At 39.1% G+C, this 24,534-nt stretch overlaps 1 protein-coding gene across 2 annotated transcripts in view; it reads right to left on the bottom strand.

Annotated features, from left to right (window-relative positions):
* LIPC (lipase C, hepatic type) overlaps nt 1-24,534 on the bottom strand; it is a 67,138-nt gene that overhangs the window by 16,781 nt on the left and 25,823 nt on the right. For both annotated transcript variants that reach the window (XM_059482364.1, XM_059482363.1), the window contains exon 3: nt 626-813. In XM_059482364.1, coding sequence (XP_059338347.1) covers nt 626-813 — 188 coding nt within the window. The remainder of the gene's footprint in view (nt 1-625; nt 814-24,534) is intronic.

Here is a 24,534-nt window from a genome sequence, read left to right as displayed (position 1 = left end):
GCATTTAAGGATCTGTTAAAATTACTTTTTTTCTTATCCTGCCTTTTCTTTTGTTTCTTTTCCAACTGAGAAGCTGATGAATTGTCACTCTTACTATTGGCATGCTTTTGAGAAAGATTTTTTATGGTGAATTAGTTTTTTACAGTTTAACTGGAAGAAGTTCAGTGATAATCGATGTTGAAGGCTTTGCTTCCAACTGAAGGGGCTTGTGGAGAAGTTCTTTTTAAAGGTGTATCTGTGAGAAAGATATGGGGATATTGTGGCCACTTTTCAAGAACTGTGTAAATATCTGCCAGTGAACATATCAGAGAAATGATACTGATGTTCTGCTCTCCAGGGCATAGCACATTAATTCAGCTACTTGTTCAAGCTCTGATGGCTTTAAACCAGGGCTGAATTTAATCCTTGGCATGGGAGTCTCATGTGAAAAATTTCTTGTAGACCATTCCTTCAGAATCTGTCAGGAATATGCACTTTGTATTTTTTCTAGTCATGATAGGTACCAGTGAAATCTATTGTCTTTGTATTACGACCTTATTTCTGAAGTTGCTTCTATAGCATAATGAGAAGGAAAGTATATGAAATCAGATGTAGCAAGAATTAAAAATAAAGTGTGAGCTCATACCGACCAGCCATGGACTATCATCACCAGAGGAAGAGAGGCATTGAAATGGCATTTGTCAAGAGTCTCCAGCTGATTAACAAAAATCTGGCAGCTGCCTCCAGCTCTGTCTGTATAGAGTCGAAATCTGGTTTCGAAGTTTTGCTGATCTTTCTTTCCTCTAGTAAGTTCACTCCATGATCTCAGTGCCTCTGAAATGAAATTTGTGACCACAGCCGTAATAGGAAGGAATTGAAGACCTGGAGCAGTTACTAGTGCAACACAGTTTGTCAAACAGTAAATGGGTGAGCTTGGAACTCCTCCTGTGTATAATTGTTGCTTGTTCCAGTGGGCCTAAGCTGTACATTTTGGGTCAAAAAAGTGATCTCTTTCAAAGTCTGAGATGGTCTAGATGTGCCTCTGAGTCCCTCTATGTGAACAAGAGCAGTTAACACAGGAATGGGGATCTGATTGCTACAGGCCCTTGCAAATGCACAAGGATTGTAAGATCACAGTACAGGTGTTACCACTTGACCATGGAGTCATGCACAGACAGGGACATTCAGAGGCTCTTATCTCTGCAGAGCATTTCTACTAATGTGCTAGTCATTGCTGAGCAAGCATCATTACAGTAAAATAACCATTTTGTTCAGGGCTATAACTGCTTAGAGACCTGGGTGACTGCTTAAAACTATTAGACCACATCATACTTCTTTTTTTTTTCCTCTGAAAAGGCAAAACGGCATGTTTTTATTTTAGTTGTAATATTTTTTATGACTTTGTTTTCAGGTAAAATAGCTTATTCAAGGTTTAATTTCAGTGTAATGATAAGACATGATAAAACAGCATATTTAATTTGTTTAAGTGTGTAGCAGTTCTGGAAGAAAACTCCTAAACTGACCTGCACTGGATGTGCACTTGTTTCTATTTGTTGCTAATTGTTGTTCATTCCAATGGACAGGCAATGTTATGTTTCACTGCTGGGAAACATTATTGAAGAAATCTATTCAGCCATGTACAAGAGCTGGAATTTAAAAAGCTTCAAAGTTACAGAAGGTTTGGTAGATAAAATTTGTAACTTCAATGTCTAACATTTTCCTTTCAGGACACTTTTAACTGCCATAGGAGTAAGTCTGGTCACTTCTCCCTTACGATGTCCACTTTAAAGAACTTCTGTTGGATTTTTTTTTCTCTCATGCAGAGGAACATAGTTTCTGAAGTAAGTAATGTCAGGAAAGGGTGAATCTACATAAAGAACTGAAAATTAGAAAGAGCTTTAATGATGTTGATATTTTTATTGGCTGATTTATTCAGCCTTTAGTGAGTAGTCTCTACACAAAAGTAAGCATTGTGTTCTATTTTTAGCAGAAAAAGAAAAACAAACAAAAAAAAGTAGCTTGTGCCTGTTCCATTGTACACATCCTTTCTTTGTTTAACGCCTTGTTTTCATTTTCTTTTTGCTCTCTCAGTGTTTGTGCAATGCAAAGGCGCTTTGTCACTCTGTACTGTTTGTACAAAGTACAGAAAACAAGTCTGATAAAAAGTTGTTTTCTTCAGACACTGCTGGAAAGTGCTGTGGTGCTTTAATGGCTGAGCATTGTTTTGCTGGTAAATCTGGGAGAGGGGATTAAAAACACTTCTTGAACTTCTTCTTGGCTGCCAAAAGTTAGAAGTTCCTATAGGATCAGATGTGTTATTCAATAAGGAACTGCTTCAGTCTGTTAATCTGTGTAATGACGTGGAGAAGGAAAGAGTGTCTGAAGAGCCAGGCTCCCACAACAGCCTCTTGCTGCAAATGTCATGGCAGTGACTCAGTGACATGGCCACAGGGAACTGGGAAGTTTCATAGATCAGTTTGCAAGAACAACACAATTCAACTGCTAAAGATTTTTTCATGGTAATTACATTTAAGTGTGCAGAGATCTCTCTGAGCCTCCAAAGAGTTTTGCTTTGGAAAAATACCAGGTGAGCAGGTTGCTGATTAATTTCCTTTTCCTTAGAATATCCTACTCTGACATGAATTCTTTCAGTAGAGGCAGTGCAGTGTGGCCACACTGATCTGTGAGCTTCCATAAATTACCTTCCCACAGAGCAGCTCAGTAATCATGAGTGAGAAAGGCTTTTGTGAGTTCTTGACACCCCAAAGTAGGTTCAGCCCTTTACCTTTACTTTGTATTAACAGTATTTCTGTGAGGTGCACTGGAGGCTGGGTTTGTAAACATCACTTCATTGCAACATAGCAGATTCTTGTGAAATGTTTTGGAGTTAGTTTTGGGCAGACAAACCAGAGCATTTTTATATTTGACTTGAGATGTTTTTCTTATTGAAAAGCAAAATGAAGAGAGATTCCCTTTTGAATAAGCAGGTTAATCCAGCAGGCTGACTTGGATTGAATCACCCCAAAAGATAAGAAGGAATTCCTAAATATAGAATTGTGGAGTCCCTTCTGAAATTTCCAGATGTGGTAGCACTGCTTTAAACTTGTTAATGAAAACTCTTCTGGAAACTATACAAAGGTCTAGATTCTGTCCAGGGTTTGAAGCTATAAATACCCTATGCTTTTCTGGGAGAGAGATCCACAATTGAAATACATTTATGTATTGTGTCTGCTTAGGTATAAAAATACAGCTACAAAATACCTGCTTCATAGCACAAAAATTGCCTAAACATGAGAAGTAATGAGGATGAAGTATAGTAGAAGTATCTAATGTTAAGAGCAAAATTTTAGTATTTACTAAGTCATACACTTTAAATTCATCTTACAGTACAGCATAAAAATTTTGAGTAAAATTAGCATTTCCAAGTAAGGAAAGTAGCTTTTCCACTTCAGAAAAATAATGTTCAGCATCTGTCTTCCTGTCATGGAGCTTGGCTTGAAGAGGATATTTCAGTGGCTCTCACCTAATCCTTAGACAATTGAAAATTTAATTCATTAAGTCAGAACAGAAGCTGAAATTTAGGACCAGGAGATATGTGCATATCCCTTGGAACCATTTCCCGTATGCTGATACTCTCGTGAGAGGTGTACATTTTGATTTTTAAAAATAGGCTGTCTTGCAATAGGTAAGACAGTTTTTGAGTTGTATTTTAGGGTAGCTGTCCTGGAAGTGGGAGTTCATTTTCTTCCTATGGCCTTACATTTTTTGTTGTGATCCTGCAGTGAAATCACTTTCCTGGTGCCAACTTGCTATGTCAGAAATTCAGCATGACTTCTGGAACACAGCATTCCATTGCATGAGAAGTTAAATACATGCACCAGGAACATGTGTTTAAAACACAAAACCAGAATAATGAGAAGATAGAAATATCAGTATCTTTAGAATATTAGCACAGGAAGGCATTGCTGAGTAAAACTCACTTGCTGGGCCATGGGACAGCCCTGCAGGGCAGAGAGCTGGGTAAGAGATTTATTCCCTGGAAAGCAGAGCTGACCTGAGGGGGGTGGGTGTACAATAGTCACATGTGCAACCAGCTTGTCTGCACAAAGTTAGTCAGTTGTGGGTTTATTTACTTTTATGTTTGGTTTTTGTTTATGAATTTTTGGTTGTGGCTATTCCAGCAAACTCTCCTTGTGAATATTTCTGCTTGGCAGCCTTCTGGTACTCAGAAAGAGACAAATGAACGTCTGTTTGTAGAAGGACAGTGGGGAAAATGAGAGGTCAGTAGGGCCTGGAAGATGATTGAGTGCAAAGGAGGTAGGAAAAAAGGGAAAGTGGATACTCCAGCCTTAAGTGGGGGAATCTGCCTGGGTTGAGTATAATTAAATCTCAGGCTACCAAAGTGGCCTTTGTTCCATTCAGGGAATAGGACTAAGCATCTAAAAATCTTATTCTGACTGGTAACTTGGCATCTAGTCCCTCCAAATTTTTCTACTTCCAAGAAACCTGTGTCTTAGAAGAAATATTAGGAGAATTTTAAAGGATGTGTTCTATTTTGCTTTAATCTCCCTCTCCTCCCATTCTTCTTGTCTCCTTTACTCTTGCCTCTCCAATATGTTCCTGTTTTTTTCCATTATGTGCCTTGATTTATTTTAAATAATTATTTTTTAAAAGAATAAAATTGTTTTGTTTTACTGTTTTTGTCTGAAAGTCTTAGTTAAACCAAAATAATTGAGGGGAAATCCTGTTTTTGCAGCAGATAAAAACTTTTTGCTTTGACAGTCACTAGGTGTGTTCATCTAAGCAAGAGTTTGATGGTTTCACTGATATGGTATTAAAAGGCTTTGATCCTTTTAAGTGTATCCTGAATTTCTCCAAACTGATCTTTTACAGTAGATGCCTGTAGATATTTCTTCTAAAACCTCTGTAGTGCACACTGTTTACAAAAGTTATTTCCATGCAATTCTGTCTAGAAATTAGACTTTTTATCAGCTACTGAATGAATTTGTTTTCAAATGAAACTCTTTAAGAGGAAGAGGAATTTACTGGGATTTATTTTAAGTATGTTCTGTGTACATAATGAGTCTTAGAACTTTTATTAATGCTGTCATGCAATTTTTGTTTCAATTTTCCTTGTACAGATGAGCCCAGAGTATAACAATTGCCATCACCTGAGTTCACAAGGAATTTCTCAATACTTTTGTTTAGTGCTCTAGTACAGCTCTCTTCTAGTAAAAGGGGCCTCACAATGATGTCCTACAAAGATTTGTCTCTGTAAGTTTGGGGTGAGCCATTATGAGAATGGGCAAATTGTTGCTGAGCTCTGTAGGCCTTTCCAGGAGTCCTGTGAAAGCTGTTACAGAAGATTCCATTTTGTGGAATACTTGATACTATCTGCACAGGACAATGCAAAGTGCTGCTGAAACTATTAACAGCACAGAGAACTTCTAATAAGAGTTTAATCCCTTCTACCCATAACACCAGGTACCTTTGCACATTGTGATTCCAGTCATAGGGAAAATATGTATAAAATGATAAAAACTGCTTTTTAAAAGTCATGATGCTAAGGTCCAGTGAGTTAGATTGCCAGACATGTGATTTGTGTCTTACTCAAAGCCTTAAATCTCAATTTCAAGCGAAATAAAGCTGCCTCTTGGCAGCACTGCAAGGGCACACAGGGCTGCAATTTTAACCTATTACTGCAGTGACAGGGAGAATTCAGTTTCTGGGCCTCTGGCAGAATTTGAGGTTTGGGTGCAGAATTCCAAATTTGAGAAGAGCAGAGAAAAAAATATTTGTTTAATTTTGTTTCCTGGTAACTTCAAAGTTTGTAGGATTTCAAGGTGTTTTGGGACAAAAACTCTGGAAACCAGTAGAGGTAAATATCTATTAGAGGGCAGCAAAGTAGTGCTATGTAATAGGATAATGATGTGTTAGAATATAATATGTAAGATAATTACATAAATTACACAGCTGTAATGGACAATTATGAACCACAGTGTGTTGTGTAAAGTGCAAACACACATATAAAGTGTATATCTTAAAAATATATACACAGTTGTTAAATGCTGTTTGTAAATACTACAATATTTACATGCACTTGATAAAGCATGTGACATTTCCCCCATTATTACAGTATTTAATGTGAGTGAAACATTACACTAGGCATTTGTCTTAGCAGATTCAAGTGTTTAATATTCAGAGACCATATACATAAAATATCCAATTTCTAAATCTTTGCTGTGCATCCATGCATTGCTGAGCACTTTTTCCAGGCCCAGAGCATGGTTCTTAATGCAGATGAAGGAGATGTGAGCCCAACAGCTGCAGTAGGTTGGATAACCTTCAAAGCGCTTCAAGGCATAAGTAAACTACTAAATTTCAAGATATATTTAATTATTTTTTTCTAGACCATTCAGAATTTATATATCTCTGATCAGATTGTTAGGGTGTCTCTGGTTAGATCTGCTATTTCAGTTCCTGTAGTCCTAGGTATTTGAATTTTGCAACAGTATGTCACATTGAAGGAAAATTTTTAACATTCAATTTTTATTTATATGGGCTTTTTAGCAGTTGTACTGACATGAACCAAACTGGGAAGATTTAAGTTGCTTTCCACATTTTGAACACAAAGAAATTGATTAACAAAATCACTGTGTTCCAAAGGGAACAACAGTATGATTGTTAATGTAATTGATTTTTAGGCTATCTGAAAGCACACATAACTAAACCTATTGTGCTAAACCTATTGCCAAACAACTGGAAAAATCAGTGTATAATCTGCAAGTATTACTTGGAAATTTGGAATTCCTGTTCCAAGAAGTGTCTCCCAGTAATTTGCTCTAAGCAGGAGTGGACAGCAGCATGAATGAAAGCCAGGAACAGACAAAGGGTTCTGCAGGGGTCGAACATCCCAGGGTAGAACAACCCCAGATGCTTCTGTTCATGCTGGTTTTAGTCTGTGAACAGGAATTGTGAGTCCCCAAGTCAGTCAAACCCTTCTTGTGAACAACGTATGCCTGATGCTAAATACTATAATTCAAGTAAAAATACCTTCTCCCCGCATTTGATTTGTTTTCCTGCTTGGGATGAGGTTTTATTTTATAACTAGCTTCCATAGTTGGAAATACAAACTTTCTTATTTAATCAGCTGCCCTTGCTCATTCTCTTTAGACTTCCCACCTTCACAAGTTTCTGAATATCAGAAGAGAAATCATTCCCTGGAGTTTCTTTGATCTCTGCTTGTGATGTCTTGTTGATGAGAAATTTATCATAAACTAGCTGAACTATGAATGAGTTGTTGAAATTTTTCACACATTAGATTTGCTGGTGGATGTTTAATGAAGCAGCCTTGTGTTCTGTCTCCAGGAGCTGTTCAACAGAATCCAGAAGGGCAGCACCATGAAAGTGTGCAAAGCAAAATGGATCTGCTTTAGAGAAAAAAAATCAACAAGCATGGGCAATGTTAAATTTTACTATAAGCTTGTGGTGGTTTTAAGTTAGAAGCATTAAACCTTTGCAAAAAGAGTGTCTATTTTGCTAAGTGAGGCCTCATCTTCTAGGAGTAGGGATTTTGATTGTGATATTTTCTGAGATTAAAACAGAAAATCCTCCATAAACTTAAAGGTGAGGATGGAATCATTAAACAAGGAATGTATTCAATCTGACAGTCTGGAAAACAAACAAAGTCAAGAATTCAGTTGCCAGATGCTGCAAGGGAAGTTGTTCAGAATTGATCTCACAATGGAAGGGTAACAAGAAGCCTGCAAATTTCTCTTTGAAGAGATTAATTTAAAATATTGTGAGCAATGTGAAGAAGTAATGGATGTGTTTATGCTGCCTTGTTCTTCCTAAATGTTAATTTTTAGATTGAGCCTATCTATATTCTACTTGTATTTTAAGATATTAATTTAACAGGACTTTCTGGACTCATATAAATAATCCATGTAATGTACATATTAGTACAGCACAGTAATCCCCCTAAATCTAATAACTGAGAGTTGTTATTTGCATTCTGGTTGTACCTAGAGGCTTGTTCAGGATAGGAGCCCCAAAAACTACCAACCATCCAAGATTAGGGGATAAGTTTTTGTTCCCCTGAGGATCAAAATTATTTAGCAGAATTTTTTATGAATCTGACTTGTGTCCTTGTCATGTCCTTAAACTTCAGTTCTGGGGTCTTTAGGTATGTGTTCTTCTAAGTTAAATTTATATTCTTAACTCTTTGTTTATTATTTTCCATCTTTAAGACAACCTTATGTGTTTGGGTGGCGTATTGGGGCTAATTTAAAGAAAAGAAGTGAGACTGTATGTAGCAAACCCCAGTGGGAGCAGCATCCAGGACTGGGAGTGGAGCATTCACAGGGAGCCACTGCTGTTCCTCGGGGTGCTGGGGGTACTGCAGCTCCCCAGGAGCGAGGATCCCTGCTGAGCTTTGCTGTGCAGGGATGCTCTGCTGCCTCTTGTAGGTGTTGTGACCAAGCCTTGCCAGGCCCTGCACTGCCAGACTTTGCTCTGTAGGCACAGGAGACTGATGAAGATTTTGCTGGTGAGGGAGGAACCCCAGCTCGCAAGGCAGGGCAGGCATTCCTGGTCCTGGGAATTGTACATCCATGGAAGTGATAATGAGAAATTCAGAGCACCCAATTCCCCATACCTGAGCAGTTCAGCCATGATTCTTGCACTGTGATTCAGTCCACTCAGCCAACATGTGAAAAGGAATTTTTCTTTCTGTTGGGTTAATTTGCTGTTGGCTTAGCAAGCTAAAAAGTCTCCTGCAGAAACTGCCTAAGTCAGCATAAGGAATAAGAAAAGAGATCACAGAACTGATCAGGCAAATTCTTCCAAAACCTCCAAATGTGAAAATCAAATGGAAGCAGGGTGCATCTAAAGACTTAAGCAAAAGCTTTGTCACCCAAAAGCAGTGATTGTAGAAAAATTTACATTTTAATTTACTCAAGATTGTTCTGTGAAAAATATCACAGCCCACTTAAACCTTTTCTTATTTTTCTATTAGCATAAGAAAAGGTATCTTTGAAAGTACCTGGAAAGCTGGTTTTATAATCCCTGTATTCATTTGCCTAGCGCAGAGTATGTAGCCTCAGAAGTTAAAAATTCTCCAAATAGTTACAGACCAATTGTATTTGGGCAACAATGTGAAAGTTTCTATGATGTGGCTGAGAAAACCTAATGAGACATTCCTCTGTAGTGCTTGAGAGCACAGCACAACCAAAAAGCCTCATGGATGCAGTGTGGGGGAAAGGAGCAGCTTGTTATCAGTCCAGAAACAGCCATCTCACATGCACCAGCCCAGAAGAGAGATCAGTGCCTCAGTTTTGCTGCTTGGTGAGCAGCTGCCCTGGCTGAACACAGCAAACCCACAAAAGCACCAGGACCTTGTCAGAGGGGCAGATTTTTTCCAGCCCTTCTCTGCAAAGTGTGGATGTGCCACATAAGGGTGTCAAGGAGCTGCATTAGGGCCCACAGTAGGAAGGGACAAGGCTGACCTGGGGGCTTGTTCCTGCAGTTCTGTGGGACAGGGACACTCCACAGGCTGCAGCAGCAGCTGGGTGCACTGCAGATCAAAGTTTGGAGCTCTGCTTCTCTGGGAATGGGGGGAGACAGCAATAACTGGGGAGCCAGAAACCCAAGTGCACAAAAGTGGAGATCACCTTTCTGCATTGTTCTGTTAGCTACTCAAGTTTGTCAAAAGCTGCTTTACCATATTGTGCATAGGTGGTGCACATAACACCAGAGCTCATGCTTCTGACTTTGGTTGGCATGTTTTATCTAGAATCTGTCATATTTTGTAATGCAAAGAAAGTGGAACTGCTATTCATATGCAAAGAATTAAAGACACAAAATGGCAGGGAGTCTTCTGTAAAGCAGTAGTTAAAGGTTCTTCTAAAAGGCTTCTTTTTTCCACTATATATAAATTCATTTTTCAGTTTGAAAATATATCTTTTTTTCTCTTTTTTTAAAAAAACTTGTGTAACAATAGAAACAAAACTATTTGGATGCAGACTTTCCTTTGTATGTAAGAACCTAAATGTGCTTTAGAGAGTATTCAGATTATAGGACTGGCATCCTTGTCTGCATCCATCTGTACCAGCAAAGAGGTTACCACCTCCAGCTTTTTGTCACCTCCCACCTGCCAGAAGTTCCCACCCTTACTGTTCTGTTGTCAATGCTCCAATGTTGCCCATTTGCTGCAAGGAAAACGGGCTAGGTTACCTCACATCACCTGTTTTAACTGTTTAAACTGGTCTCATTTATCTTGCTTGGAAGAAATTTGGGCATGTTTATGTGAACTGATCTCCTACAGGAGTTGGATGAAAGTGGTAGCTGTGAGGAAATGATAAAAGTGGGTGGAGTGCCACCCAGTAATCCTTGACTGACCAAGGATGTTGTTCATGGCCTGAGACACATACATGCAGTCACTTGTTAACTTCTGGAAAACTGCTTTACTGTTAGTTATTCTTCATTCCTTACACTTTCAGGTGTATTGGCTTGTGTGTGATGCTCACTCAGTTTTACTGTGGACATTAGAATCTTTTCACTATAGTATAAATATATAGAAATTAGCTATAAATAGAGAGAACCCATGTATTGTCATCTTCTAGCAAGCAGTAATATTTTGTGCCCAAAAATAATTTCTAATTGTTTGCTTTTATTAAACAACAGAAAGCTCTGTAATTACCCCAAGGCTTTCTTTCATCTCTAAGCCATCATTTTGTTCATCTCTAGTGACCAGACTGGTAGTACAGTCAGAAGATAAACAGTACAGATAAATAGAATTATTTGCCTCCTCATGTCATGCCTGGAACACCAAGTAGGTGAATTTATCAGCCTCAGTTATTTGGCAACACATTTGAGTTCAACCTAGAATTCTCAGAGCTAAGTTTTTACACAAAAACAAAGCTATAATAGTCATAGTTTATGTGGCTAAGTCACAGAAGGTGATAATGTATTATACACTGCCAGAACATTTTGTTTTCCATGTCTTCTCTCTCCAGTTCATTGCATAATTTCCTTTTCCCTCTGGTCCATCCCTTCAAAGCTCTGATAATATCCAGTAAACATTCATAGCAGATCCTAATTTTTAAAAGCACGTTGTGTTTAATATTTGCTTATGAAAATACAGCCTCCTATTGCATTGTGCTGAGAAAATCCACATGCCCAAACAGACAATTCAAATGTTCTCTGTCGTATAGCAAAGCAACTAAATCTAGCCCAGTGACAAGTGTAATGCTGCACATGGGACATTCATCCTGTCCTCAGAGCAGGTTCTGGAGCTGGGGACTCTCCAGTCTCCCTGAATGTCTTCATGACTTGACACTGAAAAACCAAACCAAACCAAACCAAACTCATCACCACCTCTGCTAACTTCATCAGTAAAAGTCTGCATGATGCAAGAAGTGATCTCAGAGTGGACACTGCTTTTTAGGCTGGGATAATGTGAACAGTTCAGTGCCAGCTGCCAGCACTGCCTTTGTCCACAGCAGTGTCAGCTCCAGCCAAGTTTGTTGTTGTTCATGTCTGCATCTTGGCTGGAGAATGACATTTCTGGTTAAAAATAGGAAATAAGCTGAGCATCACCAGCATACTAATGAGCCCCAAATTCCCTTGCAGCTGCTGGTAGGCCAGCAATGAACCCCACAGCACTGTGACAAGGTAGCATGTGCCACAGTCCTCACCACCCAGTTCTGAGGCTCTCCTGAGAACTGTTCCTTCCTCAGCTGAAAAATGCAGGAAAAAAATCTACAGGAAAAACCTTTTATTCCGACAGGGCAACGGTTTTCTTGGGCTTATCAAAGGCTCATAAGTGTAACAAAACCAGCATGGACAGTTGGATACACAATTTACAGTTAAGAAAATGAGCAACAACTGCATTCTGAGCTTTACTGACAGGGAATAATGATAGCAGAATTATTCTGTGTCAATTCACTGTTCTTGTGCTCTTCATATAGCCGTGGGGAGAGGGATAATGTGCATCCATACTGATATCTGGGACAATGTGGGAATTAATGATAACAGGGAGGGAAAGGTCTGTGCATCCACCTTCCCTGGCACAGCACATCAGACTGTTCTTGCCTGTGCTACTCAGTTTTCCCTCTCAAAGATGCACATCATGCACCTCAGTTTTAATAACTATAACTATTTTCTTTCTATTCTGTAATGAGAAAAGAAATGAACACAGGATGATTTTTAGCCAGGCAGTTATGAGTGTTGTTTTGTTCTCCTTAAAAGCTAACATAGTATGTTTAATTTAAGAAAAACTGTTGTTCAAGATCAATAAAATGTAAAATGTGGGCAGTAGGTTTGGAGGATACTGGAGGAAATCTTGGTCAGTGAGTCCTTTTGTATTGACCGAGCATGTGGGTTTGGCCATGTGGCACAGCAGACATGAGATCTAGCTTGGTAAGTTTACTGCTGTCTTTTCTTTTTTCCAAGTCATAATTTGCCTCTGATGTGAAAATTAAAAAAAATCCCCAACTTTGTTCTAATAGAGTTTCTGGTAGCTATAGCTATGGTAAACAGACTGGTAGAATATTTGAATTATTAGATTTATAGAATTACAGATTTTCTATGAATTTTATGTAAATATTTCTCAGTATCAATTGAGAAATTATGTTTATTTTCCTGTGAATGAAAATGCTTCTGTATTTCTGTCAAAATGTTAGAAAGGTACTTAACTAGCAATTTCTATAATTATTTATTCTGTAGACCCTTAATGATTAAAGTGACTTTACCTTAACCTAAAGAAAGAAAGAAAAATCAATAACTTCAATCAACCACTGAGGGTGTGACAAGCCAGTGGAAAGTGCCAGAAGATGGTTTAGGATAATTTCATCATAGAAAGAAAACCCCAGTTTATACTGAGCTAATTGATGAAAGGACAGTCAAAGAAAACTTAAAAAAAGCTAAAACAGCCCTCCAACACCACCACTCCATCCCAATTTTAGTTCAGTGCTGTGTTTGTTGCCCTCCCTGTTTTGAGTGTTACTGGTGTTACCTGGAAAATGCAGACAAAGTGGGAATTTATAACCAAATTCAGTGTGGGGCACACTTGGGCAGCTGTCTCTGTTCTGCACTTTGCAGGCATCATGTCCAGTATTGCTGATGGGACGTTGTTGTGATTGCATCCAACAATTCAATTGACATTTCAGACTGTGCTGTTTGTCAGATTGGTCTGGGATTTGGGGGTTTTTGAGTTTGTTGTTGTCGTGGTTGTTGTTGTTTGGGGTTTTTTGGCCAATTGGGTTATGTTGTGGGGTTTGGGTTTTTTTGTTTTGGTTTCGCTTTTTTTTTTAAACATGTCTCTCTGAAAATAGATAATCCACATGCAACTGTGCTGATAGCTGGTGTATATTATTGCTTCTCAGGCCCTGTATCTATCAGCTGGAGATACATCATGTGTTTGCCATGGGGGCTGGCTCAGTTGTTAGAAATGAAAGTGAAGCTCTTTCCTTCCTTATTCATTTTGTTTTGCAGCACTGTCTTGGGTTTTATTCAGATTTATGGGAGACTGCCTAGACTACACAACTTCCACTACAGGCAGCAAAAGTCATACTCTATTCAGTTCATTTTGAATTAGAACCATCTATTACCCCTCTACTGTGATTTTAATAACTCCCATATTTTTCTGCTATAGATTCACATAAAGGGCAGGTTATTTTTAAAAGATAAATACATGTTCTTCTACCTGGACCTGACAAATCTATTAGCCAAACCTTCCATTAACAGAAGAAAGAGCTGCCTTTATTTTGCACAAGTTCTTTCCTAACCTTTAAGGTAATTAGCTGTAATTATGCTTCTAGGTAATGACAGGGCTGATATTCCAAGTGTTCTGAATTTTAACTTTAAGCAGCACTAACTCTAAATTCTGTGGTGCTGTGCAGACCTGAGGTATTTCTCTGTGTTGTAGCCACCTTTGGGGTTACATTTATTGAAATATGGGGAGAATTATTCCTTAAAATGGATATTCATTTTGTCCTAAGCATTGTTCTTAGTCTCTCAGCTTTATTGCTTCTTTTATTAGCAGCTTTACAATTTACTTAATCCTGCTTTTTGGGAATGGAAGTAGCGATTTTTTGGCTTTTATTAACAAACTTAGTACTCTTACACTGGTATAAGATTATTTTTGGGGGAGGATTATATTTGTGGAGGCTCTGCTCCACACACATTTTGTAGCTGCCACCCTATCTGGACAGAGCTCTTCAGGACAAGTAGAATAATGGGGTAACATAAAAGGTTTGCAGTTGTTTGTACAGCCTCTGTCATAGTGGTTCATTTGGTAAAACTGTCCTGAGAGATCCTCAGCCACCCTTGTCAGCTGAACTTTGCTAGGCTGCCACACTGAACCGAGCTGTGATTTTCACATCAAAATATTTTGATGTGTATTTCCTGGTGTATCAGACTGAGCTTCAGAACATGCTGGAAGCATCCCAGAAATCCTGAGAGGTGACAAGGCAGGGCACTATTTCTCACAGTGCTTCACTATGTTTGCAGTTCCAACTAGAATTGAGTGGAAATGAAGTAACTATAAATTTATCAAAAATTTGTGACTTTTAAATTTAGTTTTAGTTGTTCTTTATCTGTTAGAGTCTATTCAGTGATTTGCAGAATGATCTCTGTTTCCTTTACATATGCAGAATAATTCATTTATTCCCAATAGCGTTGTCTGAGCTCAGCTTTTCCTGGCAAATATAGATAATAAAATGTTATTTATGTGAAATATATGTCTGAAATATATGTGGAAGAGAAAATAAATATAATTTAAATATTTCCCTTCAAATTCTAGATAGAATTAAATTATTCCTTCTTATTAGAGATGAGGAGAATAGAAGGACTATAAACACACCATGAGAAAATGAACTTCTAGTCCACATTTACTTATCTCTTTTGTCCCTGACGTAAAGTTGAGAGAAACAATCCTTGTATTAGGTCAAAAGTTCCCAGTGGAGTTCTGATCATCCATTTATGTTTCTGCTATCCTGAAATCCAGGTGGAAGCAGTCCAGTCCAAAGTTGGTTCATCATCTTTTAAAGGCATTTTATTATCTACTGCAATAAATAAGAGTCCCCAGGCCAGTCCCAGCTAGGTCTGGAATGGAAGTTGAATGGGGAAAATTATGAAAAAATCTTAATGGATTCCTCATTCATTTCTCAGATAGGCTATTAATAAAACCTTAAAACTGTTTGAGTCATAAATTTGCTGTAGTTCTGTTTGGAGTGTATATTCCTCTGAGCACAAAGCATGGGCCATGGGGTGTCTGCAGAATCATCCCAAAGGGCAGACACAGCCTCGGGTGAGGTGTGGGGCAGCAGCAGCCACCAGGAATTCCAATATTCTACTAATTCCTCTGTTCCTTCAGCAGAGAGCTGCTCTGTTCTGTTCAGTGCGGTTTGGCTGTCAAACATACAAATCTCACAGTGGCATCTCAGCCTGGGCAGGGAGCTGCTCCCTGAGGCACCTAAACCTCCCAGGCAGCAGATCAGAGCTGAGTCAGCCTCCTTCATCTTGTCCTTGGCTCTGCAGGGTGGGATGTGTCAGCAAACAGAGACTTTGGCAGCGTGCAGGGAACATGCCCAGGCAATGGGGCACACTTTGCATTTGCAGGGGATGTGATGTAGGTGTGCAAACACTGATTCCATCAGAGCAGCTGTCCTGCACCTCCTCCTGCCTTCCCACACCTACCAGGCCTGGCACTGAGCTGCTGGTGTGCTTTGCTCTCTGCAGCTGGGACAGAAAACTCTGGAGGAGAAATTAAAAGTCAATGTAGCTGTGAGATATGTGTAAGAGCCTTTATGAGTTTAATCCTGCTGCTGCTGTATTAGTTTGGGACTAGACAGGCCCAGGGCATGTTCTCTGAACATCATGCATTGGAACAAGAGGCTGCAGTGCTTGTGCACGTGATACTAAAAGTGAGTATTTCAGAAAGATGTTGCTGACTCAAAAGCAGTATTCAGAGAGGACACAGTAGCTGACCTTTTGCCAGCTTGAATAGAAAGTTAACTTTCAGTAGGACTGTGCAGACTGTACTGAAAAGGAGGCCAGAGTATCTTGTGGAGAATGAAATATGAAGTCTGGAGACAGAGACAATCTTTAAGTGACTTATGGGATCTCTGATAAAACTATTGCTCAGCAAATAAGGACTTTGTTTGGAGGACTTTGGAGGATCCTCTATTTGTATTGTTCTGTTTGACTTTTAATCTAACTGCAAATCCTAAAAGTTGTGGATAAAATGTATTAGTACACAGAGCTGAGGCCCACAGTCTCTGTGGTGGAGGGGATAAAACGCCTTGGGAAGAAGAGAAAGAGAGCAGGAATCTGAGTCAACGTTATTACAAAATGAGAGAATAAACATCTCTTCAAACAACAAACCTTATGGAGGATGCCTAAAATTTGCCTAGGTGGCTGGGCCCTGGGCCTTCTTCTAAAAGCTGTCTTGCAACAGATTAATTAAAGCAGACAAGCTTGATGGAATCACAGAATATGCTGAGTTGGAAGGGACCCAGCAGGATCACTGAGTCAACTTCTGGCCCTGCTTGGAACCTCCAAGAATCCCACATTGTCCCTGAGAGCATTCCCCAAATGCTTCTTGAACCCAGACAGGCTTGGTATCTTTTTTTTTTTTTTTTTTTTGCTCTGGAGACAAACCATTCTCTTTGTAGCAGCTTCTGATGTTCCAGACAGCCATTATGACAGGATGAAATACTTCTCTGTATTTAATTATCAAGTTTTTAATTTGAATTTATCAGTAGACTGGTTGAGTAGAGTCTGCAAAATTGTCAGGCAAAGGAATCTTCTAAAAATAAAATGTTGTTAGCAAGATACTCAGTGTGCATAAGATGAAGGAATTTATAAATAGATTTGGGAAGAATTGAGCTCATTATAAAATAAATCGAAGAAAGATTTTTAGGGATACAGCCACATTTCATAGTTATTTTAAAGGAGCCTAAATCTCCACTGTGGAGACTTTGTCTCATTCTTTCTCTGGCACCAGGTGTTCTCCAGCCCTGCAATGAAAGGAGGGAGCCTGTGTGGCAGGAGGCAGGCACAGAGCTGTCTGCAGCACCAATCAGCAATCAAGGGATCTCATTATTAATGAGCTTTTATCTCCTCCCACCTCCTTTTTGTTGCTGTTGGTTTTTTGTGGTGGTGGGTTTTTTAAATCAGAAGTGTCCTAAGTGTCCTGCCTGGAAGGAAAGGTGCATCCAGCAGTGGGGGTGGCTCCCAGGGATCTGTGGCTGGTTGGTGGCTCAGAGGAGGAAGGTTTGCAGTGCAGGCTGCAGTGGGAGCTGTGCCTGCTGTGGGAACAAGGAGTAGCAAAGAGAGAGAGTCAGTGTGAAACCATTGAGTTTTGTGAGAGCAGTGCTACATTTACTCAAACAAAAATTTACCTTCAAGGAGATGGAAGGGATTCTTTATAAAAAAATTTTTTCCAGATGTACCAGCAAGGGAAAGAAAAAAAGAAACAAGCTGTACAAATCATTGTTAGAAAAAAAAAAGTTTTTTCTGTTAATGATGGTGTCTCAAAAAATCTCACAGTGCTATGTAACTGTATTGTATCCAATTACTTGCTGCTTGTTATATGTTTCAGCCACAGTGTAAAATCTGCTTAGACATTGTAAAAAACATTTAAAAAACCAACAAAATTATGCAGATTTGACATATCATCCTTTTAAAAGTGAAAGTCCTGCTCAGCCTGGCTGTTATCCATTCATCTTAGCAATGAGACCTTTTAAAGTTGCTTTTGACTGAAAATTTATCTGGAAATAAAATTATTATCTGAATTTAATTGCATTATTTCAATTTCCATTTCAAGACTCATGATTTACTAATTCCTCCTAATTGGAAAGATAAGCCTATTCTTATGTTCTCAATCCAATTAGATGAAAAGAGCAATGCCTGGGCAAACAGTTTGTCTGTGTCATGAGAGGAGAACAGAGGCATTTTGCTCAAATGGAAGTACAAGAGAGACACAGCTATGAAAGGTTTCTGTTCACTCCAGGATGAGTGAACTCTCCAGGGGTGCACTTTGAAGCAGCCCCCAGTCTCCCCATGCTTTGTTTGATCACTGGGGACTGATCTGGGCACACAAAGCAGTCTCCTTAAAGCTAATCCACACAAAGGCTGTGCTTTTAGAGAGCAGCTGATGTGCTCCAGCTTCCCATGAATCCCCATCCCAGAACGAGAGCAGAACCAGTCCACAGGGGTTCCCAGCTCTCCCCTGCCCAGAGGCCTCTGTGGGCTCACCTTGGTGTTTTACACCAAATGTCTCCCTGCTCTGACCTGCTCCTGTCACACTGCAGGACATCCTGCAGTGGCATGATCTAAATGTGGTGAATGATGTAATTATCATCTATAGCAAGATTAATAGCTGCAAGTGAAGAAGAAATAGTAAATAGAGCAAATACAAAAATTTTAAAGATAAAATAGATTAAATAAAACACACTTCTGCTGTCTTTCTTATACACCATATTCTTTTATTATTTAACTTTATACTGTCGTAGAAGCTGAGGGAGGCCATGGATTAAATACAAAATTCTTTGTTTTGTTTTCATATTTGGTCACAATACTGCATTGGAGTGTGCACCAAAGCAGAAAGAAAATGTGGTTTTATTAATTGAATATTGGGGCCTTTTTCTTGCTTATCATATTTGGGGAATTTATATTCAGTCTCAAGTGAGATATTTAATAAAAATTAGTTTTAAACCCAGTGAAGAAGTAAAAAACAAGAAGGAAATAAATCTCTTAAATTGCTTTCAAATTCTCCTGTTGGCATGCCATTTTCTATTACTTTCATTCACATTTAGCCCCTGTATTGCAAGCAGCACCAACAGCCTGCCCTTACTTATTTTTTATTTGCAGTTCTATTTGAGAACATGAATATTTTATCTGACTACTTCACAAAGCAAGAAACTTCTCAGAAAATTGCATCATGTAAGAACTTGGTTGGGATGTTAAGAGTGTAGCTTGATTTCAGGGGCCTAATCTTAATGTAATATTATGTTCAAGAATTGTCTTTCTGCTTTCTGACTTACTGGAGATTGTAGGGAATGCCCATACTTTAAAAAACACCTAATTTTAAAAACTACCTGAATTTAAATCTCTGAGCAAATCTCTTTTTGTGTCCTTCCTCTGATGGGATTATTTCCTTTCCAGGAACAAACTTGATAGAAATGATGAAGTCACTGAAGTTTGGATTATATGTGATTTTTATGGAATGGAGCAAACTGCCAAAAATCACTGGGTTTGAACAGATCCAGAAAACCAGAGTGGTCACATGAGAATCATTCATGTAGACTTTTATGTAAAATTTTATCTGCTTCCCTTGAATGCTTTTCTCCTGACTGTAGAAAGATGCCTTGGCCTTGTTAAGAAAAGATTGTTGTAATTTATCAAGTAGTTTGTTTTTGTGTAACTCCTAATAGGGAAACTGAAAGTGATCAGAGGGAAACATTCTTCTTGGTTTGAAAAGTAAGGAATTGGAACATTTGGTTTTAGTAACAGTGGAAACTGCAAACAGTTCTTGGCCTTTAGAATCCATCTCTCTCCATGATGAGTGGCTAATGATCAGTGTCATTTCATTGTGTGGTGGCTCATGTGTAATGATGCACAGTAGATTACAATATGTGTCAATGCTGATGAAAAGAGAGAACTGATTTTTCTAACAGAAAATGTCACTAAGAGCAGTTAAGATTGTATTCTTCTGATATAGGAGAGAGAATTTAAAGCATTATTTTAAACGTGGCTACCTCAGCATTGTTTTCCTCAATTTTGCATAAGTGATGAAGACAGGCTGGTTATATATCTTGACATTAGAGATTAAGTATGAAAAGCAAAGTCTGCAGTTCTTTTCTTGGTGGTTTTCTATGTGGTTTATAATGCCCTGGTTGTTACCATTGCTTTTACTCTGCTGACCCTCCCAGGTCACCAGGAGATCTTCTGGCTGCCCGGGGACATCAGGCCAGCAGCAAAGTGTGCCAAAGCAGATTCTTATAGGGCCACATTCCTCCTCTGAGATGACAGCAGTTGTACTAAAGTATATTTAATGTCTTAAACATTTGAACTGATACATGCTAAAAGGTATGGGAAAAGTTCAAATATACAGCAGCAACACATGGCTCTCAATTTAGTGGAAGTGATTTTAAGTGAATAATCCTTATTAAGTGAAATTGTGAGCAAAACTCCAATGCTTATACACAGCTTAGCTGAGTTTGGTTGCTTATAAATATGCATTGTACATTTGATTATTTCACTTTTAAAGTTCTTCAGTGAACAGGGTGGTACACATGCCTTCTGTCCTGAGATACCAGAATCACAATCCCTCATGTCACAACAACAGAGATTTTTGTTTTCAGTTCTCTAATTTTGCGCAACTTTTTTGTTGAAACAGGCTGGAAAACATATATAATGTCTTCTAAAATAAGCACTGCCCTCATTCTTTGAATGTATCCAGCTCCTGTTTATTTGGTAAACAGAACCTCTACGTGGATATCCAAGACATCCCAGGACCTTGGTGTACTGTCAGTGCTCATCAACCTTTACTTGACTTTGTAACTTTATAAATGATTTGTCAATGAGCCAACTGGGTTAGAATCATCACAATGAGATAGAAAATTAATCTTTTTTTCCTTTCTGAGAGTTAACTATGAGTTAGTAGTGCTTGTTTCTGTAGAGAGGTTTCTGTGAGGTAAAGTGGTCCTGGTACATTTGACATTAATTTCTGTCATAGTGTTTAAAAGGCTTGATTTTACTCAGATTTCCAGAGATTTGGTTCCAGAATTCCCATTATCCTAATCATTTCACAGAATGAAACTACTCAATGCATGTCCAGGCAATTATCTTACCCTTCAGCTGCTGGCATGATACTAAAAGAAATAGATCACATCATTTATTCATTCCCAAAAATACACCTTGTTAGCAGTGCCCTGGAGTCAGGAAATCAAGTGTCTAAATAATGAAAATGCTACAAATGTGCATTGTTGAAAATTATGAAAAAAGACTGATACTCTGTTGTCAGCATCATGTCTCAGTTTGTGGCACTTCCTTTTCAAGACAAATAAAAAAGCAGTGACCTTGATTCATCTCCATAATGGTACTGTCACTTAGAGAGTGCAGGCCAGAATTGTGATGCTCTTTGTATCTGAGTTTTGGAGGAAATGCATTGCTGTCTTTAGTGTGACTAAGAAAGCTATTCAAGAATGGGACAAGGAGGCTAAAAAGAAGGATTCCATTGTCACACTAAATACTCTCATAGTAGCTGGAGGCTCAGGGGGTTTTGGTGTTTAAAAGCAGAGGTAATACTGATCATGCTAAAATAACCATTGATGGTCACAATTGTGACCATTGATGGTGTTTCAGAACTGTGCAGTTTGTTAAAATATTGAGTGCACCTTACGGATGGCATAAAAAGCAAAGGGGCTGGCTGACTAGTGCAGCCACAAAGCTGAAGTGTGGTGTCATGTGGGAGGGACTGATGCACATCCTAGGGCCTTATTCCCACTCTGTGAACTGACACTTGGCTGTATGAAGATGTGGGAGAGTGCATTGCCAGGTGGGGAAGCCGCAGCCTCTGTGACAGACACAAATTTGAACACAGCTCAGAGTGACACAGGCAGCTCCAGTTGGGTGACATTGTCAGCTTTCAGCTGGTGGGTTGCATGTCCAGCTGCTGAAGAGCTGCCACTTGTCTGCACTGAGCTGGGCCTGGGATTTTTTTAAAGCAGCATTTGTTCTGTGTTTCTCATTCTCTGCTTTTCACTTTGAAAGGATTGGTAGCTGGGGACACATCTTGTTTATTGTCTTTTAAGGCTTCCAGTTGTTTCCAGCTTCTTGCCATAGAGAGGATAGTGACTTGTTTTTGGAGGTGAATCCTTTAGGTGCCTGGTTCCCACATAGGAAGTTCTATAATAAATATTTGCTGGTTTTATTTTGGGTGATATGTTATTCTTTTGACTCCTGCTACAATTTTGCTTACCCTTTGTAGAAAATTTATCTCTAAAGGTCATACTGGCAGTTATATCATAGACCCAAAATAGCTGATTTTAACACATTTCTTTCTCTCCTCTTTCAAATAAATCCTGCAACTGCTCTGAAGCAGTGCTTTTGACTAATGAGAGCCATTGCCAGGCTTCCCTGTTATGACACATTGTGAGAAATGTGCCTAACATACAAAAGTGATGGCTCACTGGGCTTTCATCACTTCTTAGCCACTGTCACAATTAGGATCAGTGTTTTATTTGGAGCTCAGTGATTCAGTTCAGATCTCTCTAATCCTCAATGGAGGCTGCTCACAAGGACAAAAATTCAGTTTTCACACAGACTTGTCTCCAAAGTCTTACGTAAAACACTATGGTAAAAGAACAGCACTGTAACTGGGTGGGGTATGAATTGTCTGTAACCTCGTCGAAAGGTAAAATACAGCACCACCACATTAAGTAAGACCAGATGTCTTCCTTTTCTGATAAGAGTCTGTTTAGACATTTGTAGAATTCCTTTGTTTTGGAACAGTTTCATCATATCTCTCCTTCTGTAGGTAATTTGGTACATGGATCAGATACAATTTTATCAAAGGCCTATTCACATGCAATAGAACAGTCTCGTGTTTCTAAAGAGGCGCGAGTTCTCTGATGCTTTCAAAGATGAGAGCAAATTCTGCACCATATTGAGTGCCCTTTGGCTGCAGGTGAAGAATTCAACAGCTTGTGGGAGTGCTAATTAGTGCTAATAATAACTTCAATGACCTGCCTTGGCTTTCAAATGCCTGACAGAAATTGCCCTGTCCTTGAAGGACAGAGATTTTGTTTCTGTGTGAGTCTGATTAGGGACACTCATGCCTACATGTTTCTGTGTTTAGTGATCACACACAATTACCAAGTGTGAATAAAAAAGAAGTGGGTGGTGTGGGGGAATCAAGAGGAAAAAAAGGCAAAGACACCTCCCTAAAATACTACACCAGAATTCCATTACTAAAGGGATTTCTCTTGTAGTCTAAATAGCCTTATTAAAACTAGAAATAGTAATAGGAAAGCATTAGATTAGGAATTGGATTCTTCAAAATTAAACCTTGTCTGTCCAATTTCGGTACTTTTTCTGTTGTTACTCTGCTGAATATGTATGGAGGGTCTGAGGAAAATGAAAGCAGTAGTTTGAGCAAGTGCAAAGCTCCAAAGTATGAAATTTTTATTTCATCTGGATAATAGGTTGCTGATGGTGCAGAAAACAATTGTATTTTCAGGGATATTGCCCTAGACCTTTCTAATATATATTTTATTAACACTAGCCAGAAAAATTAATTACTTTATGAGCTGGAATGATAAATTAAGGGGTTTTCTGACTTTCCTTTCTTTTGCTAAAGTGATTTTTGAAAATCAGTCAAATTCGAGGAGAGGAAAGGGTCTTAAAAATACCAATAGAGGCATAACTGGATGATGGAAACAGTGTTAAGGTAGCAGATTTATTTATTTATTAAATTGAGGATAAAAATTTGAAGTTAACAAAATGTGACTCAGTGTTGAGTTCCTAACTAAACATTTGGCTTCACTGCTGCCCAAGCAACTCTAAGCAGACTTGTTCCCTACCCTGCTGCCACCCACCCATTCCTGACCTCCTGTGGTCCCATCACTGCCCCAGCACAACTGGTGCCCTATTGCAGAGTGAACAAGATCAGGGAGCTTATCCAGCTAAAAAGGTGGGATGACCAAGAAAAAATAGGCTAGTTTTTCAGCTGGATCAGTTTGCAAGCTGACTGGCTGCAAGAGGAATTGTGGATCACTGTGTGGCTGCAGGGAGCTGTGCTGGCCCCCTGGGAGCCCTCTGGGCAGCAGTGGCCAGAGCTGAAGCTGTGGATGCCACCACAAGGGTCAGGAACTCCAGTCCTTCCCTTTACATTAAGTTGTCTGCCATCACTGCACACTGGTGAAGTACAAAGCACAGAAAGTCAAGTGTTTGACACCTTGCTTTTCCCCAGAGCTGCAAAGGTGCAGAATGTCTTTAGTCTCATTTTGATCACTGTTAAAGAGTATCTTAGAAATCAAAGAGCAAAGAATATTCACATTTGATTGCCTTATTACAGCCAATTAACCTTAGTCAGGAACACAGAAGTGTTTTGAGGGACTAACGTGCTGCACAGCAAGAGGGAAAATACTGGTTTACTACATTTTCCAGCTACCCACACCATCCCAGAGAGTGCAATACACGACCAAGGCAGAGTCAGCTCACAGAAAGTCTGAGGGGAAAGCTACCACATTTCACTGAAATGAAGAGACGTGTGAAACAAGCACCTTCCATCCGGAGGTTCTGCGATCCAGAGTGTTCTGCAGTACAGCAGTTTAGTTGTGTGGCTGTGCTGACTTTGAAAAACAGAAACACAGGTAGCCAGTAGCCAAATTGTGACAGAGTGGATTACAAAGGAGCTGTAAAAGATCCTTCAATCACTTGTTATAGACACAAGTGTCTGAAAGGGAGATCAGAAGCAATGGAGTGCTGGGTTTGCAGGGTGCTAAGTGCTGCTCTGATGCCTGTACTGTGAGAAATCCTTCTCAG

Source organism: Ammospiza nelsoni, chromosome 14, assembly GCF_027579445.1.
Source record: "Ammospiza nelsoni isolate bAmmNel1 chromosome 14, bAmmNel1.pri, whole genome shotgun sequence".
Lineage (NCBI taxonomy): Eukaryota > Metazoa > Chordata > Aves > Passeriformes > Passerellidae > Ammospiza > Ammospiza nelsoni.
Note: the sequence above shows the minus strand (reverse complement) of the source record. Positions and strands in the feature narration are given on the sequence as shown.